Here is a 20,349-nt window from a genome sequence, read left to right as displayed (position 1 = left end):
GTGGTATGGAAGGTGTTTACTAGTCTTGGTCGTGGTATGGAAGGTGTTTACTAGTATTGGTCGTGGTATGGAAGGTGTTTACTAGTCTTGGTCGTGGTATGGAAGGTGTTTACTAGTCTTGGTATGGAATGTGTTTACTAGTCTTGGTATGGAAGGTGTTTACTAGTCTTGGTCGTGGTATGGAAGGTGTTTACTAGTCTTGGTATGGAAGGTGTTTACTAGTCTTGGTCGTGGTATGGAAGGTGTTTACTAGTCTTGGTCGTGGTATGGAAGGTGTTTACTAGTCTTCGTCGTGGTATGTAGCGTGTGGTGTAGTATGTAGTGTGGTATGGAAGGTGTTTACTAGTCCTGGACTGTTGTCTGCTGTTGGTTTCCTCTGTTTACTGACCACAGCAGGAGAGAACAACTATCATGGAGCTGTACCCTTCTAGTTCATTACAACAGGACTGTTGGTTTCCTGTGTTTACTAGTCTTGGTAGGAGAGAACAACTATCATGGAGCTGTACTCCTCTAGTTCATTAGAACAGGACTGTTGTCTGCTGTTGGTTTCCTCTGTGTAATGAGAAACAGGCTGCGTCCCTAATGGAAGACTACTCCCTAAATAGTGCACTACTGGTTAAAAGCAAAGCACTATAACAAAAGGAAGAGGGAGTCATTTGGCACGTATCCAACAGTAGTTTAGACTGTAGAGGTTCTGTTTGTCTATATATATATATATATATATATATATATATATATTTATATTCCCTGCTGAGTCGTGGTCAACAAGGTGATTTGCATCCAGACAGTCTTGTCTCCAGGTCCAGATGTGGCTTTTGCCTGCTTCAATGTGTCCTGGGAGGACATGGTGTTTGGGAGGCAGTGCCATGTCTTTCTGACCGGACTCATCCTGGACTCCATAAGACTAGAGGACTCCAAGGACTGCACTCTCAAGATAACCAACCTGGTCTATTTCCTCTGGGTAATAAGACTAGACGTCTGGGGGCAGTTTCCTGGACACACAGATTAAAATGTAAACTCTATGTTGAATCCAGGATTAGGTTTAACATGTGTCTGGGAAACTTCCCCTTGGTTGTTGGTTCATAAGGACTTTTTAAAAGAATTATTGCTAATATTATGGAGTTGATGTTCTGTTAAACTGTTTTGAGTGGTCACCTGAGGTGTCCATATTGGTTTGGTAAAGATGAGTCTCTTCGGGTGCAGCTCTCATTCCGTCCCTGAGCCCTTCTCTCCGTCCCTCTCGCCCCCCCCCCCTCCGTCCCCCAGACAGGACAGGTGAAGGCTGAGGACTTTGTCTCTGAGCTGTTCAGAATCATTTGTTCTGAGAGACGGGAGAAGAGCAGAGAGCAGCTGCTCCTGCAGTGGTTGGAGGTGAGCGCCTTAGGATTTCCTCTCAGCGTTTCCCCTAGAATATTGTCCAGATCGGACACAACATTCAGGGCCTCTTGAACCAAAATCTTCAATTGAAATCAATCTAGCGTGACCCATCTTTCCTTTCCTTGTTCCAGTTCTCCCTTCCTCGAGCCCAGCGCTACTCTGACTGTCTGGAGCAGCTGGACAGAGGACACTGTCGTACAGTCAGTCTGTTTCCTTAAGACGACAGACCCAGTGTCCCCCCCCCCCACCTCAACACAGGCGACAGACCCAGTGTCCCCCCCCCACCTCAACACAGACGACAGACCCAGTGTCCCCCCCACCTCAACACAGACGACAGACCCAGTGTTCCCCCCAGCCTCAACACAGGCGACAGACCCAGTGCCTCCCCCTCCTCAACAGACTACAGACCCAGTGTCCCCCCTCCTCAACAGACTAGACGCAGTGTCCCCCCACCTCAACACAGACTACAGACCCAGTGTGTCCCCCCACCTCAACACAGTAAGACAGACCCAGTGTCCCCCACCTCAACAGACTACAGACCCAGTGTCCCCCCTTCTCAACACAGTAAGACAGACTACAGACCCAGTGTCCCCCCCTCCTCAACACAGACTACAGACCCAGTGTCCCCCCTCCTCAACACAGACTACAGACCCAGTGTCCCCCCTCAACACAGTAAGACAGACTACAGACCCAGTGTCCCCCACCCACCTCAACACAGTAAGACAGACCCAGTGTCCCCCCACCTCAACAGACTACAGACCCAGTGTGTCCCCCCTCCTTAACACAGTAAGACAGACTACAGACCCAGTGTCCCCCCACCTCAACACAGTAAGACAGACTACAGACCCAGTGTCCCCCCCTCCTCAACACAGACTACAGACCCAGTGTCCCCCCTCCTCAACACAGTAAGACAGACTACAGACCCAGTGTCCCCCCACCTCAACACAGTAAGACAGACTACAGACCCAGTGTCCCCCACCCACCTCAACACAGTAAGACAGACCCAGTGCCCCCCCCCACCTCAACAGACTACAGACCCAGTGTGTCCCCCCTCCTCAACACAGTAAGACAGACTACAGACCCAGTGTCCCCCCCCACCTCAACACAGTAAGACAGACTACAGACCCAGTGTCCCCCCACCTCAACACAGTAAGACAGACTACAGACCCAGTGTCTCCCCCTCCTCAACACAGACTACAGACCCAGTGCCCCCCCCTCCTCAACACAGACTACAGACCCAGTGTCCCCCCCACCTCAACACAGTAAGACAGACTACAGACCCAGTGTCCCCCCACCTCAACACAGACTACAGACCCAGTGTCCCCCCACCTCAACACAGACTACAGACCCAGTGTCCCCCCCCACCTCAACACAGACTACAGACAGTGTCCCCCCCCAGTGTCCCCCCCTCCTCAACACAGACTACAGACCCAGTGTCCCCCCCACCTCAACACCTCAACACAGACTACAGACCCAGTGCCCCCCACCTCAACACAGTAAGACAGACTACAGACCCAGTGTCCCCCCCCACCTCAACACAGACTACAGACCCAGTGTCCCCCCCTCCTCAACACAGACTACAGACCCAGTGTCCCCCCTCCTCAACACAGACTACAGACCCAGTGTCCCCCCACCTCAACACAGTAAGACAGACTACAGACCCAGTGTCCCCCCACCTCAACACAGTAAGACAGACTACAGACCCAGTGTCCCCCCCTCCTCAACACAGTAAGACAGACTACAGACCCAGTGTCTCCCCCTCCTCAACACAGTAAGACAGACTACAGACCCAGTGTCCCCCCACCTCAACACAGTAAGACAGACTACAGACCCAGTGTGTCCCCCCACCTCAACACAGTAAGACAGACTACAGACCCAGTGTCCCCCCCCACCTCAACACAGTAAGACAGACTACAGACCCAGTGTCCCCCCACCTCAACACAGTAAGACAGACTACAGACCCAGTGTGTCCCCCCACCTCAACACAGTAAGACAGACTACAGACCCAGTGTCCCCCCACCTCAACACAGTAAGACAGACTACAGACCCAGTGTGTCCCCCCACCTCAACACAGTAAGACAGACTACAGACCCAGTGTGTCCCCCCACCTCAACACAGTAAGACAGACTACAGACCCAGTGTCCCCCACCTCAACACAGTAAGACAGACTACAGACCCAGTGTCCCCCCACCTCAACACAGTAAGACAGACTACAGACCCAGTGTGTCCCCCACCTCAACACAGTAAGACAGACTACAGACCCAGTGTGTCCCCCCACCTCAACACAGTAAGACAGACGACAGACACCCAGTGCCCCCCCCCCCCCACCTCAGGAAGACATGTTGACTGACCTACACCCCCCTCAGGATCCCAGTGAAAACCAACACCCTCCTTCTGGATACAAGAGCCAACACATGTTTATTAAAAGTTTGAACGAGTTAGGATGAAGAGAGATGACAGGTGATGAAGACATTCAGGCTCCAGATTCAACGAGTGGAAAGTCATTTCGTTGTTGTCATTTGTATGTTGATTCCCTGCTGCTTTCTACATGCACAACGTTATCACAGTCTTCCTCTGCTTTCTCCGACACAATACTGGAACCAGAGAGCACCGCAGGTGCAAATATTTACAGACAGACAATGTACATTCAGAGGTTTTCCTTTCTTCTTAATGCCATCTTTAAAAAATACAAATACATGTATATTAACAAGAAACATTTTTTAAATTTTTATTATTTTTTATTTGAAACTCTGTAGGTGAAAGTAGCCTCCCTCTCTCTTCTTCTCTCGGTGGGTACCGTTCTCCTCTCTCCATTCTACAGCGCCGAGTCACTCAGCTGGGAGGACCTCGGACCAACTGGCTCTGACCTGTCAGGGAACTGACCTGGAGTCAGGCTCACGACACAAATAGCACCTTATTCCCTATATATAGTGCACTAGTTTTGGCCATAGGTCTCTGGTCAACAGTAATCCCCTACATAATGAATAGGTTGCTATTTAGGATACACCCTCAGTCAGACCTGAACGGCTACAGGAAGTGGCAACAGACCGAGACACAGAACAAAACTACAACACCACCACAGTAAAACAAGATGGAGGAATCTGACGTTATGTGAAGACACTGTAAAAAGAGTCGTACCAGAATGCCGAAAAATAAACATGTTGCTTTGGACCTTTTTTGAAGAGTATGATTCAGAACTAGCCTTTCACCCCAGGGTATAACAGAACTAGCCTTTCACCCCAGGGTATACCAGAACTAGCCTTTCATCCCAGGGTATAACAGAACTAGCCTTTCATCCCAGGGTATAACAGAACTAGCCTTTCATCCCAGGGTATAACAGAACTAGCCTTTCATCCCAGGGTATAACACCAATCAACAGGTGAACCAGAACTAGCCTTTCATCCCAGTGTATAACAGAACTAGCCTTTCATCCCAGGGTATAACAGAACTAGCCTTTCATCCCAGGGTATAACAGAACTAGCCTTTCATCCCAGGGTATAACACCAATCAACAGGTGAACCAGAACTAGCCTTTCATCCCAGGGTATAACACCAATCAACAGGTGAACCAGAACTAGCCTTTCATCCCAGGGTATAACATTAATCAACAGGTGAACCAGAACTAGCCTTTCATCCCAGGGTATAACACCAATCAACAGGTGAACCAGAACTAGCCTTTCATCCCAGGGTATACCAGAACTAGCCTTTCATCCCAGGGTATAACACCAATCAACAGGTGAACCAGAACTAGCCTTTCATCCCAGGGTATAACACCAATCAACAGGTGAACCAGAACTAGCCTTTCATCCCAGGGTATAACACCAATCAACAGGTGAACCAGAACTAGCCTTTCATCCCAGGGTATAACACCAATCAACAGGTGAACCAGAACTAGCCTTTCATCCCAGGGTATAACACCAATCAACAGGTGAACCAGAACTAGCCTTTCATCCCAGGGTATAACAGAACTAGCCTTTCATCCCAGGGTATAACACCAATCAACAGGTGAACCAGAACTAGCCTTTCATCCCAGGGTATAACACCAATCAACAGGTGAACCAGAACTAGCCTTTCATCCCAGGGTATAACATCAATCAACAGGTGAATCAGAAGTTGCAGTAAAAGTGGTCAACAAGATGATAAAGAAACAAACCATTCATAAATTCACAGGAAACTATTAAAATAATTATTTACAGAATAACCCAATATAGTACAGGACAAAAACGACTGCAGCCACCAGTACTTTTGGGAAGAAAAATATAACAATATTTAAATTAACTTTAAAAAAGAAACAATAGAAAAGCTATGCTCAAAAGTGGCTTTTCTTTTTGTTTAGAAACAGTCCCAGCTCTTTACAGTGTCCATGTGAGATGAGAGTTGCTGCTATGGCAGCGCGAGAAAACGAACACGTATTTGTCTCGTCTGTCTTCCTTGGCCTGGAAATAGCGTCTTTCTGGATATCAGACCTGTAGAGAGAGACCAGAGAACAGACTTACTACAGAGATACTACAAGCACCCAGACCTCCCATTAAAACACCACAGCTAGCCTGAAATACAGACCTGTTTCGTGCTAACATTCCACCTCTTGTACTCTTTGTGTCATTTGTTTGGCACGACAAGGAGATGAACGTTAGCACAAAGAGACTGGTACCCAGGCTATGTCACAAACAGCAGAGACTGGTACCCAGGCTATGTCACAAACAGCAGAGACTGGTACCCAGGCTATGTCACAAACAGCAGAGACTGGTACCCAGGCTATGTCACAAACAGCAGAGACTGGTACCCAGGCTATGTCACAAACAGCAGAGACTGGTACCCAGGCTATGTCACAAACAGCAGAGACTGGTACCCAGGCTATGTCACAAACAGCAGAGACTGGTACCCAGGCTATGTCACAAACAGCAGAGACTGGTACCCAGGCTATGTCACAAACAGCAGAGACTGGTACCCAGGCTATGTCACAAACAGCAGAGACTGGTACCCAGGCTATGTCACAAACAGCAGAGACTGGTACCCAGGCTATGTCACAAACAGCAGAGACTGGTACCCAGGCTATGTCACAAACAGCAGAGACTGGTACCCAGGCTATGTCACAAACAGCAGAGACTGGTACCCAGGCTATGTCACAAACAGCAGAGACTGGTACCCAGGCTATGTCACAAACAGCAGAGACTGGTACCCAGGCTATGTCACAAACAGCAGAGACTGGTACCCAGGCTATGTCACAAACAGCAGAGACTGGTACCCAGGCTATGTCACAAACAGCAGAGACTGGTACCCAGGCTATGTCACAAACAGCAGAGACTGGTACCCAGGCTATGTCACAAACAGCAGAGACTGGTACCCAGGCTATGTCACAAACAGCAGAGACTGGTACCCAGGCTATGTCACAAACAGCAGAGACTGGTACCCAGGCTATGTCACAAACAGCAGAGACTGGTACCCAGGCTATGTCACAAACAGCAGAGACTGGTACCCAGGCTATGTCACAAACGGCAGAGACTGGTACCCAGGCTATGTCACAAACGGCAGAGACTGGTACCCAGGCTATGTCACAAACAGCAGAGACTGGTACCCAGGCTATGTCACAAACAGCAGAGACTGGTACCCAGGCTATGTCACAAACAGCAGAGACTGGTACCCAGGCTATGTCACAAACAGCAGAGACTGGTACCCAGGCTATGTCACAAACAGCAGCAGCTTGGAGAAATACAGGCTTCCATACAGTATAGATTATAGCACAGCTCTTAGCCCATTATTCACATCTCATCTCAGTACCAGTGCTGATCTGGGATCAGTTTTTCCCCTTTTTTAGATCATAATGAATGAGATTACAAGGACTGGTGGGACCTGATCTTAGTTCAACCACTTCTACTCTGAGAAGCTCTGTGAATACAGGCCCTGGGCGTTGTTTAGAGGAGATTTGAGTTGAGGTGTTGTTTAGAGGAGGAGGTTTGAGTTGAGGTGTTGTTTAGAGGAGGTTTGAGTTGAGGTGTTGTTTAGAGGAGGTTTGAGTTGAGGTGTTGTTTAGAGGAGGTTTGAGTTGAGGTGTTGTTTAGAGGAGGTGGTTTGAGTTGAGGTGTTGTTTAGAGGAGGTGGTTTGAGTTGAGGTGTTGTTTAGAGGAGGAGGTTTGAGTTGAGGTGTTGTTTAGAGAAGGAGGTTTAAGTTGAGGTGTTGTTTAGAGGAGGAGGTTTGAGTTGAGGTGTTGTTTAGAGGAGGAGGTTTGAGTTGAGGTGTTTAGAGGAGGAGGTTTGAGTTGAGGTGTTGTTTAGAGGAGGTGGTTTGAGTTGATGTGTTGCTCCACTTACTCCAAGTAGGGTCCCAGTCAGGAATCACACTATAGTGGAAGGGCCTATGATCTGAGCTACTTTCTGGAGATGAATGGAGGGAAGGAGAGAGGGAGGGAGGGAGGAAGGGAAGCCAGGGTTACAGATGTGTTATGAGGAATGTTACAAGTATTGATCAAGTCAGCAGGGTTATTGATCAAGTCAGCAGGGTTATTGATCTTGTCAGCAGGGTTTTGCACAAAGCCAAGCTCATACAGGTGACATTTAATCAATCAATGAAATTATAGTTAACACAAATCAACAGTATATATCACATTCCATTACAGACAAACTATCAACCATTCTTCCATGACTGCAGAATGCAGGGATCGTCACGCATCACAAATCAGACCTGCATTGAACTGAACTGGTGTTGTAGCGCTGGGCTGGAGAAAACCCTGCACACACTGCATCTCTCCAGAACCAGGGCCACTGTGGATAAACTGTAACCTGACGAGCCTGTGAACCCACCCGTGACCATTACGTTCACTTACGGCTGAAATGTACTGGCTGTTGTAGTGCGGCTTGTCTTTGGGCAGGCTGGGGGAGGTCACGGCGTCGGACGGGGGACGGCAGGGGAACGAGGGATCCTCAGATAAACTGGCCTCAGGGAGGTGGCTGGACACACAGCCACTGTCTGAACCACTGGAGCCGCTGCCGGACAGACAGTGGGACGATGAACCTGAGCTCTCTGTAGCTGTGGAGGGCGGGAGGGAGGGAGGGGGAGGAGAGGGAGGGGAGGAGGGAGGGGGAGGGGAGAGGGAGGGGGGAGAGGGAGGGAGGGGGAGGGGGAGGGGAGAGGGAGGAGAGGGAGGGAGGGGAGGAGAGGGGAGAGGGAGGGGGAGGGGAGGAGAGGGAGGGGGGGAGGAGGAGAGGGAGAGGGAGGGGAGGAGAGGGAGGGGGGGGAGGAGGGGAGAGGGAGGGGAGGGGGGGAGGAGAGGGGGGGGGGGGAGAGGGAGGGGAGGGGAGGAGAGGGAGGGGAGGAGAGGGAGGGAGGGAGGGGAGGAGGGAGGGGAGAGGGAGGGAGGGGAGAGGGAGGGAGGGGAGGAGAGGGAGGGAGGAGAGGGAGGGAGGGGAGGAGAGGGAGGGGAGGAGAGGGAGGGAGGGGAGGAGGGAGGGGAGAGGGAGGGGGAGGGGAGAGGGAGGGGAGGGGGAGGGGAGAGGGAGGGGAGGGAGAGGGAGGGAGGGGAGGAGGGAGGGGGAGGGGAGAGGGGAGAGGAAGGGAGAGAGAGAGGAAGGGAGGGGGGGGAGGGAGGGGAGAGGGAGGGGAGAGGGAGGGAGGAAGGGGAGAGGGAGGGGAGAGGGAGGGAGAGAGAGAGGGAGGGAGGAGGGAGGAGGGGAGGAGAGAGAGGGAGGAGGGGAGGGAGGAGGGGAGGGAGAGAGAGGGAGGAGGGGAGGGAGGAGGGGAGGGAGAGAGAGGGAGAGAGAGGGAGGGGGGAGGAGGGAGTGAGGGAGTGCGAGGGGGAGAAACGGAGAGGAGAGGAGTTGATCAACACTGATAGGTGGGTTTGGTTGGTACAGTAACTAAGACAAACTATATTAACTTCCAATCTGTAGAAACTCTGGGAATAGAATGGTTCATAACGCAGCGGAACCATCACAGAACAGTTGAAATAGATAAATATATAATAGATAAATATATATAAATATATAATAGATAAATATATATAAATATATAATAGATAAATATATATAAATATATAATAGATAAATATATATAAATATATAATAGATAAATATATATAAATATATCATAGATAAATATATAATAGATAAATATATATAAATATATAATAGATAAATATATATAAATATATAATAGATAAATATATATAAATATATAATAGATAAATATATAAATATATAATAGATAAATATATATAAATATATAATAGATAAATATATAATAGATAAATATATATAAATATATAATAGATAAATATATATAAATATATATAAATATATCATAGATAAATATATAATAGATAAATATATATAAATATATAATAGATAAATATATATAAATATATCATAGATAAATATATAATAGATAAATATATATAAATATATAATAGATAAATATATATAAATATATAATAGATAAATATATATAAATATATAATAGATAAATATATATAAATATATCATAGATAAATATATATAAATATATAATAGATAAATATATATAAATATATAATAGATAAATATATATAAATATATATAAATATATAATAGATAAATATATATAAATATATAATAGATAAATATATATAAATATATAATAGATAAATATATATAAATATATAATAGATAAATATATATAAATATATATAAATATATAGTACATTATGTAAATCATAAGAGATTTAAGGAGATAGATGGGATGGACAGAGAGTCGCTGATATACTGTATGTAGTCATGGAGGGATGATCTATACAGTATGTAGTCATGGAGGGATGATCTATACAGTATGTAGTCATGGAGGGATGATCTATACAGTATGTAGTCATGGAGGGATGATCTATACAGTATGTAGTCATGGAGGGATGATCTATACAGTATGTAGTCATGGAGGGATGATCTATACAGCATGGAGGGATGATCTATACAGTATGTGGTCATGGAGGGATGATCTATACAGTATGTAGTCATGGAGGGATGATCTATACAGTATGGAGGGATGATCTATACAGTATGGAGGGATGATCTATACAGTATGGAGGGATGATCTATACAGTATGTAGTCATGGAGGGATGATCTATACAGTATGTAGTCATGGAGGGATTATATATACAGTATGTAGTCATGGAGGGATGATCTATACAGTATGTAGCCATGGAGGGATGATATATACAGTATGTAGGGATGATCTATACAGTATGTAGTCATGGAGGGATGATCTATACAGTATGGAGGGATGATCTATACAGTATGTAGTCATGGAGGGATGATCTATACAGTATGTAGTCATGGAGGGATGATCTATACAGTATGGAGGGATGATCTATACAGTATGTAGTCATGGAGGGATGATCTATACAGTATGTAGTCATGGAGGGATGATCTATACAGTATGTAGTCATGGAGGGATGATCTATACAGTATGGAGGGATGATCTATACAGTATGTAGTCATGGAGGGATGATCTATACAGTATGTAGTCATGGAGGGATGATCTATACAGTATGGAGGGATGATCTATACAGTATGTAGTCATGGAGGGATGATCTATACAGTATGTAGTCATGGAGGGATGATCTATACAGTATGTAGTCATGGAGGGATGATCTATACAGTATGTAGTCATGGAGGGATGATCTATACAGTATGTAGTCATGGAGGGATGATCTATACAGTATGGAGGGATGATCTATACAGTATGTAGTCATGGAGGGATGATCTATACAGTATGTAGTCATGGAGGGATGATCTATACAGTATGTAGTCATGGAGGGATGATCTATACAGTATGTAGTCATGGAGGGATGATCTATACAGTATGGAGGGATGATCTATACAGTATGTAGTCATGGAGGGATGATCTATACAGTATGTAGTCATGGAGGGATGATCTATACAGTATGTAGTCATGGAGGGATGATCTATACAGTATGTAGTCATGGAGGGATGATCTATACAGTATGGAGGGATGATCTATACAGTATGTAGTCATGGAGGGATGATCTATACAGTATGTAGTCATGGAGGGATGATCTATACAGTATGTAGTCATGGAGGGATGATCTATACAGTATGTAGTCATGGAGGGATGATCTATACAGTATGTAGTCATGTAGGGATGATCTATACAGTATGTAGTCATGGAGGGATGATCTATACAGTATGTAGTCATGGAGGGATGATCTATACAGTAGATTCTATACAGTATGTAGTCATGGAGGGATGATCTATACAGTATGTAGTCATGGAGGGATGATCTATACTGTATGTAGTCATGGAGGGATGATCTATACAGTATGTAGGGATGATCTATACAGTATGTACTCATGGAGGGATGATCTATACAGTATGGAGGGATGATCTATACAGTATGTAGTCATGGAGGGATGATCTATACTGTATGTAGTCATGGAGGGATGATCTATACATTATGTAGTAATGGAGGGATGATCTATACAGTATGTAGTCATGGAGGGATGATCTATACAGTATGTAGTCATGGAGGGATGATCTATACAGTATGTGCTCATGGAGGGATGATCTATACAGTATGTAGTCATGGAGGGATGATCTATACAGTATGTGCTCATGGAGGGATGATCTATACAGTATGTAGTCATGGAGGGATGATCTATACAGTATGTGCTCATGGAGGGATGATCTATACAGTATGTAGTCATGGAGGGATGATCTATACAGTATGTGCTCATGGAGGGATGATCTATACAGTATGGAGGGATAATCTATACAGTATGTAGTCATGGAGGGATGATCTATACAGTATGTAGTCATGGAGGGATGATCTATACAGTATGGAGGGATGATCTATACAGTATGTACTCATGGAGGGATGATCTATACAGTATGGAGGGATGATCTATACAGTATGTAGTCATGGAGGGATGATCTATACAGTATGTAGCCATGGAGGGATGATCTATACAGTATGGAGGGATGATCTATACAGTATGGAGGGATGATCTATACAGTATGTAGTCATGGAGGGATGATCTATACAGTATGTAGTCATGGAGGGATGATCTATACAGTATGGAGGGATGATCTATACAGTATGTAGTCATGGAGGGATGATCTATACAGTATGTAGTCATGGAGGGATGATCTATACAGTATGCAGTCATGGAGGGATGATCTATACAGTATGTAGTCATGGAGGGATGATCTATACAGTATGTAATCATGGAGGGATGATCTATACAGTATGGAGGGATGATCTATACAGTATGTAGTCATGGAGGGATGATCTATACAGCATGGAGGGATGATCTATACAGTATGTAGTCATGGAGGGATGATCTATACAGCATGGAGGGATGATCTATACAGTATGTGGTCATGGAGGGATGATCTATACAGTATGTAGTCATGGAGGGATGATCTATACAGTATGGAGGGATGATCTATAGAGTATGGAGGGATGATCTATACAGTATGGAGGGATGATCTATACAGTATGGAGGGATGATCTATACAGTATGTAGTCATGGAGGGATGATCTATACAGTATGTAGTCATGGAGGGATTATATATACAGTATGTAGTCATGGAGGGATGATCTATACAGTATGTAGCCATGGAGGGATGATATATACAGTATGTAGGGATGATCTATACAGTATGTAGTCATGGAGGGATGATCTATACAGTATGGAGGGATGATCTATACAGTATGTAGTCATGGAGGGATGATCTATACAGTATGTAGTCATGGAGGGATGATCTATACAGTATGGAGGGATGATCTATACAGTATGTAGTCATGGAGGGATGATCTATACAGTATGTAGTCATGGAGGGATGATCTATACAGTATGTAGTCATGGAGGGATGATCTATACTGTATGTAGTCATGGAGGGATGATCTATACAGTATGGAGGGATGATCTATACAGTATGTAGTCATGGAGGGATGATATATACTGTATGTAGTCATGGAGGGATGATCTATACAGTATGTAGTCATGGAGGGATGATCTATACAGTATGTAGTCATGGAGGGATGATCTATACAGTATGTAGGGATGATCTATACAGTATGGAGGGATGATCTATACAGTATGTAGTCATGGAGGGATGATCTATACAGTATGGAGGGATGATCTATACAGTATGTAGTCATGGAGGGATGATCTATACAGTATGTACTCATGGAGGGATGATCTATACAGTATGTAGTCATGGAGGGATGATCTATACAGTATGTAGTCATGGAGGGATGATCTATACAGTATGTAGGGATGATCTATACAGTATGGAGGGATGATCTATACAGTATGTAGTCATGGAGGGATGATCTATACAGTATGGAGGGATGATCTATACAGTATGTAGTCATGGAGAGATGATCTATACAGTATGTACTCATGGAGGGATGATCTATACAGTATGTAGTCATGGAGGGATGATCTATACAGTATGTAGTCATGGAGGGATGATCTATACAGTATGTAGTCATGGATGGCTGGCTGCTGGTCTCGTGCTCCATCTCGTCCTCCTCCAGACACGGGCTGATGAAGGGCCTCTCTCCCCCGGGCAGCAGGGCCTGGCTGTGGCTGCTGTACATGTGCAGGTTGAGGGGCCCCAGGAGAGTGCAGGAGCCAGACGCAGCAGGGGCCCCGCCACCAGACCCCCCGTTACTCGACGCTGTCCGCTTGAAAGGGTTGGAGTGGTCGAACAGGGACACGGCAATGGAGGCTCGAGTTCTGGCACCTGGGGGACGGGTCAGGGACAGCTTTGCTTTAGTGGTTATTGATCAGTGTACTAGACAGTGGTTTAGTGGTTATTGATCAGTGTACTAGACAGTGGTTTAGTGGTTATTGATCAGTGTACTAGACAGTGGTTTAGTGGTTATTGATCAGTGTACTAGACAGTGGTTTAGTGGTTATTGATCAGTGTACTAGACAGTGGTTTAGTGGTTATTGATCAGTGGACTAGACAGTGGTTTAGTGGTTATTGATCAGTGTACTAGACAGTGGTTTAGTTTAGTGGTTATTGATCAGTGTACTAGACAGTGGTTTAGTTTAGTGGTTATTGATCAGTGTACTAGACAGTGGTTTAGTGGTTATTGATCAGTGTACTAGACAGTGGTTTAGTTTAGTGGTTATTGATCAGTGTAATAGACAGTGGTTTAGTGGTTATTGATCAGTGTAATAGACAGTGGTTTAGTGGTTATTGATCAGTGTAATAGACAGTGGTTTAGTGGTTATTGATCAGTGTACTAGACAGTGGTTTAGTGGTTATTGATCAGTGTACTAGACAGTGGTTTAGTGGTTATTGATCAGTGTACTAGACAGTGGTTTAGTGGTTATTGATCAGTGTACTAGACAGTGGTTTAGTGGTTATTGATCAGTGTACTAGACAGTGGTTTAGTGGTTATTGATCAGTGTACTAGACAGTGGTTTAGTTTAGTGGTTATTGATCAGTGGACTAGACAGCTTTGGTTTAGTGGTTATTGATCAGTGTAATAGACAGTGGTTTAGTGGTTATTGATCAGTGTACTAGACAGTGGTTTAGTGGTTATTGATCAGTGTACTAGACAGTGGTTTAGTGGTTATTGATCAGTGTACTAGACAGTGGTTTAGTTTAGTGGTTATTGATCAGTGTACTAGACAGTGGTTTAGTTTAGTGGTTATTGATCAGTGTACTAGACAGTGGTTTAGTTTAGTGGTTATTGATCAGTGTACTAGACAGTGGTTTAGTGGTTATTGATCAGTGTAATAGACAGTGGTTTAGTGGTTATTGATCAGTGTACTAGACAGTGGTTTAGTGGTTATGGATCAGTGTAATAGACAGTGGTTTAGTGGTTATTGATCAGTGTACTAGACAGTGGTTTAGTGGTTATTGATCAGTGTAATAGACAGTGGTTTAGTTTAGTGGTTATTGATCAGTGTAATAGACAGTGGTTTAGTTTAGTGGTTATTGATCAGTGGACTAGACAGTGGTTTAGTTTAGTGGTTATTGATCAGTGTACTAGACAGTGGTTTAGTTTAGTGGTTATTGATCAGTGTACTAGACAGTGGTTTAGTGGTTATTGATCAGTGTACTAGACAGTGGTTTAGTTTAGTGGTTATTGATCAGTGTAATAGACAGTGGTTTAGTGGTTATTGATCAGTGTACTAGACAGTGGTTTAGTTTAGTGGTTATTGATCAGTGTACTAGACAGTGGTTTAGTGGTTATTGATCAGTGTACTAGACAGTGGTTTAGTTTAGTGGTTACCTCGTCCCTTCATGATGTAGTCTATAGCCCTGTCGTTGATGGCAGCATCACTGGGTTTAATGTCCAGGAACGGCTTGTTACCCACCCCCATGGAAACCATCTCCTGATTACGGATCTCTGAACACAACACAGAGATGAATTAACCACACTGGGCCGAGATGAATTAACCACACTGGGCCGACCCAAACACACCCACATAACACTTGTATCTACTGTTATGTTCTCTCTGTCTGTCTCCCTCCCTCCCTCCCTCCTTCCCTCCCTCATCTCTACCTTTATTCCGGGTAGCCTGCTGCCAGAGGATACGTGCGATGTTGTTGGTCCAGGCGTGTTTGATGTCTGTGTTGGAGGCCTGCAGGACATACGTCTGGTTCTTACTGCTCCTGCGTCTGAACCACACCTCGAAACGAAGACTGTTGTCCCCAGATGTCTCTGTCATCCCCACGTCTGCCGTCTGGGGGGAGGGAGAAACAGAGAGGGAGGGAGGGAGAGAGACAGATAGAGAGAAAGAGGGAGAGAGACAAAGAGAGGGAGAGAGAGAGAGAGGGAGAGAGAGAGAGAGAGAGAGACAGAGACAGAGAGAGAGGGAGGGAGGGAGAGAGACAGATAGAGAGAAAGAGGGAGAGACAGAGAGAGAGGGAGGGAGATGTGATTCCCAACAAAATAACATTCCATTTTTCTTACAACTTCTACGTTTCTGCTTATCACATCTCTACATTGTAAAAACAAAGGAGAACCAAATCCCTATGTCACTTCTACAACTGACCACAGTATAACCAAATCCCTATGTCACTTCTACAACTGACCACAGTATAACCAAATCCCTATGTCACTACTACAACTGACCACAGTATAACCAAATCCCTATGTCACTTCTCCAACTGACCACAGTATAACCAAATCCCTATGTCACTACTACAACTGACCACAGTATAACCAAATCCCTATGTCACTTCTACAACTGACCACAGTATAACAAACACATAAAGGAGTGTTGGTAGATATAGAGGGTGGATATAGAGGGTCCTACCTTAAAGTAGTGTTGGTAGATATAGAGGGACCCACCTTAAAGGAGTGTTGGTGGATATAGAGGGACCCACCTTAAAGGAGTGTTGGTGGATATAGAGGGACCCACCTTAAAGGAGTGTTGGTAGATATAGAGGGACCCACCTTAAAGGAGTGTTTGTAGATAGAGGGACCCACCTTAAAGGAGTGTTGGTAGATATAGAGGGACCCACCTTAAAGGAGTGTTGGTAGATATAGAGGGACCCACCTTAAAGGAGTGTTGGTGGATATAGAGGGACCCACCTTAAAGGAGTGTTGGTAGATATAGAGGGACCCACCTTAAAGGAGTGTTGGTAGATATAGAGGGACCCACCTTAAAGGAGTGTTGGTAGATATAGAGGGACCCACCTTAAAGGAGTGTTGGTAGATATAGAGGGACCCACCTTAAAGGAGTGTTGGTAGATATAGAGGGACCCACCTTAAAGGAGTGTTGGTGGATATAGAGGGTAGATATAGAGGGTAGATATAGAGGGACCCACCTTAAAGGAGTGTTGGTAGATATAGAGGGACCCACCTTAAAGGAGTGTTGGTGGATATAGAGGGACCCACCTTAAAGGAGTGTTGGTAGATATAGAGGGACCCACCTTAAAGGAGTGTTTGTAGATATAGAGGGACCCACCTTAAAGGAGTGTTGGTAGATATAGAGGGACCCACCTTAAAGGAGTGTTGGTAGATATAGAGGGACCCACCTTAAAGGAGTGTTGGTGGATATAGAGGGACCCACCTTAAAGGAGTGTTGGTAGATATAGAGGACCCACCTTAAAGGAGTGTTGGTAGATATAGAGGGACCCACCTTAAAGGAGTGTTGGTAGATATAGAGGGACCCACCTTAAAGGAGTGTTGGTAGATATAGAGGGACCCACCTTAAAGGAGTGTTGGTAGATATAGAGGGACCCACCTTAAAGGAGTGTTGGTGGATATAGAGGGTAGATATAGAGGGTAGATATAGAGGGACCCACCTTAAAGGAGTGTTGGTAGATATAGAGGGACCCACCTTAAAGGAGTGTTGGTGGATATAGAGGGACCCACCTTAAAGGAGTGTTGGTAGATATAGAGGGACCCACCTTAAAGGAGTGTTTGTAGATGTAAACGTCCAGTCCTCCTTCGATGCGTTTGGGTTTACTGAACAGCACCAGGTCTTGAAACAGGAAGACATGTCGCTGACACTTCTTCCTGCCGTACCAGATCCAGAACTCATCCTGTCTGACCAGCTGACCCTGCTCCTTCAGGTTCACCTGGGGAGGACGGGACGAGAGGCAGGCTTAACATACAACACTTCATGTTACTCAAACACTTGTTGCACGTTGCCATCTTCCCAAGATTCGTTCTTCACGCCGCTATTCCCCAAGTCTAAAACCGTCCCAGTGGTATTTTACAATCCCCAAGTCTAAAACCGTCCCAGTGGTATTTTACAATCCCCCTCCCCTTGTATTTCAGACTTCCCAAATCGTTCAGTTCCACAGAGTGTGTCATATTATCGCTGTACCACACAGGAGGTGGTGGCACCTTAATTGGGGAGGACGGGCTCGTGGTAACGGCTGGAGTGGAATCAGTGGAATGGGATCAATCACATCAAAACACATGGTGTCAATGTTGGATACAGTTATTATGAGCCACTCTCCCCCTCGGCCGTCTCCCCTCGGCCGTTATCCCCCTCGGCCGTCTCCCCCTCGGCCGTTCTCCCCTCGGCCGTCTCCCCTCGGCCGTTATCCCCCTCGGCCGTCTCCCCCTCGGCCGTTCTCCCCCTCGGCCGTCTCCCCCTCGGCCGTTCTCCCCTCGGGCCGTTCTCTCCCCTCGGCCGTCCCCCTCGGCCGTTCTCCCCTCGGCCGTTCTCCCCCTCGGGCGTTCTCCCCATCGGCCGTCTCCCCTCTCGGCCGTTCTCCCCCTCGGCCGTCTCCCCCTCGGCCGTTCTCCCCATCGGCCGTCTCCCTCTCGGCCGTTGTCCCCCTCGGCCGTTCTCCCCCATCGGCGTCTCCCTCTCGGCCGTTCTCCCCTCGGCCGTTCTCCCCATCGGCCGTCTCCCTCTCGGCCGTTCTCCCCATCGGCCGTTCTCCCCTCGGCCGTTCTCCCCCTTGGCCGTCTCCCCTCGGCCGTCTCCCGAGTTGGACTGTAACTCTGTGAGGGTCAAAGACGACACGAAAACTCTCAGGCTGAAGGTGCGTCACTCACGTCACAGTCTCGAATGGCGTCCATGGCGAGCAGGTCGTTGCCGTGACGCAGCTGGAACTTGACCATCTCCGCGGCGGCTCGGAGGGAGCCCAGCTCTGTCTCCTGCGCCTCGCTCACCTCCTTGATCAGGTCTTTGAGGAGGAGAGCGTATTTAGCCATCCTCTGGATGGGCTTTAACAGGTAGGAGGCCAGGTCCATCTTATCTCCCAGCACCAGCTGCTTGTTCTATAGCGGAGAGAGGTCAAAGGTTATGCAGCTAGACAGACAGACAGACAGTCAGTCAGTTAGGTGCAAAAAGCCACAGACAGACAGACAGACAGACAGACAGACAGACAGACAGACAGACAGACAGACAGACAGACAGACAGACAGCTAGACAGCTAGACAGACAGCTAGACAGACAGCTAGACAGCTAGACAGCTAGACAGCTAGACAGACAGACAGCTAGACAGACAGCCAGCTAGACAGCTAGACAGACAGCTAGACAGACAGCCAGACAGACAGCCAGACAGACAGCCAGACAGACAGACAGCCAGACAGCCAGGTGCAAAGAGCCACAGCTAGTTGTCTGTACGTTCTGAAGCACATGTATGTGTGTTCTTCTTCCTCACCCTGAAGAAGCTGTTTCCGTGGCTGGCCAACAGCGTATCAGACCGAGGCTTGTTCTTACTGTACAGAGCGTACAGGCCGAACGCGTCTTGCTGTGGATTACATGGAAACAGAACAAATCATTCTACTGAGAGAAGACAGAAAACCCTCTCTTGTTCTGTAAACATGCCCTGTACCAAAAAAAGGAAATGAGGCACTCTCCATTTCTCGACAAGTTCGGTTTTATTTGGCGAGAATTCTGGCGAGACATCAAATTACTTGGTTGCTTTTTTAATATCCGTGCAGAGTGTAATATCTCTCCCTTAGGCTACGTCCCAAACGGCACACTAGTCCCTATGTAGTGCACTAGTCCCTATGTAGTGCACTAGTCCCTATGTAGTGCACTAGTCCCTATGTAGTGCACTAGTCCCTATGTAGTGCACCAGTCCTATGTAGTGCACTAGTCCCTATGTAGTGCACTAGTCCCTATGTAGTGCACTGGTCCTATGTAGTGCACTAGTCCCTATGGCAAGTGCACCCAGTCCTATGTAGTGCACTGATCCCTGTGGTACTGGTCCCTATGGTGCACCAGTCCCTATGTAGTGCACTAGTCCTATGTAGTGCACTAGTCCCTATGGCAATTGCACCAGTCTATGTAGTGCCAGTCCTATGTAGTGCACTGGTCCCTATCTTGGTGCACCAGTCCCTATATGGTGCACTGAGTCCTATGTAGTGCACCAGTCCCTATGTAGTGCACCAGTCCCTATAGTGCACTAGTCCCTGCTTGTAGTGCACTGGTCCCCTATGTAGTGCACTAGTCCCTCCTGTAGTGCACTAGTCCTATCATGGTGCACCCGGTCCTATGTAGTGCACCAGTCCCTATGTAGTGCACCCAGTCCCTATGT

The 20,349-nt window shown here is 46.3% G+C and overlaps 2 protein-coding genes across 2 annotated transcripts; one reads left to right on the top strand and one right to left on the bottom strand.

Annotated features, from left to right (window-relative positions):
- Nucleotides 1–241: 241 nt before the first annotated feature.
- LOC124027487 (BTB/POZ domain-containing protein KCTD19-like) lies at nucleotides 242–1,732 on the top strand. The gene is made up of 3 exons (XM_046339902.1): nucleotides 242–961; nucleotides 1,267–1,371; nucleotides 1,509–1,732. Exons 1-3 carry the CDS (start codon nucleotides 845–847, stop codon nucleotides 1,593–1,595), a joined length of 309 nt encoding a protein of 102 aa, XP_046195858.1. The 5' UTR covers nucleotides 242–844; the 3' UTR covers nucleotides 1,596–1,732.
- A 3,296-nt stretch (nucleotides 1,733–5,028) lies between these two features.
- On the bottom strand, nucleotides 5,029–19,580 carry LOC124027488 (puratrophin-1-like). The gene is made up of 8 exons (XM_046339903.1): nucleotides 19,468–19,580; nucleotides 18,857–19,081; nucleotides 17,752–17,922; nucleotides 15,896–16,076; nucleotides 15,623–15,739; nucleotides 13,849–14,115; nucleotides 8,198–8,400; nucleotides 5,029–5,842 (listed from the first exon to the last, which is right to left on the bottom strand). The coding sequence occupies exons 2-8, from the start codon at nucleotides 19,052–19,054 to the stop codon at nucleotides 5,837–5,839; spliced, it is 1,143 nt and encodes a 380-aa protein (XP_046195859.1). The 5' UTR covers nucleotides 19,055–19,081; nucleotides 19,468–19,580; the 3' UTR covers nucleotides 5,029–5,836.
- Between the last annotated feature and the right edge of the window lie 769 nt (nucleotides 19,581–20,349).

Source organism: Oncorhynchus gorbuscha, unplaced genomic scaffold, assembly GCF_021184085.1.
Source record: "Oncorhynchus gorbuscha isolate QuinsamMale2020 ecotype Even-year unplaced genomic scaffold, OgorEven_v1.0 Un_scaffold_3287, whole genome shotgun sequence".
In the NCBI taxonomy this organism is placed as follows: Eukaryota; Metazoa; Chordata; class Actinopteri; order Salmoniformes; family Salmonidae; genus Oncorhynchus; species Oncorhynchus gorbuscha.
The sequence above is the reverse complement of the archived record's forward strand: the minus strand, read 5'-3'. Positions and strand labels throughout refer to the sequence as shown.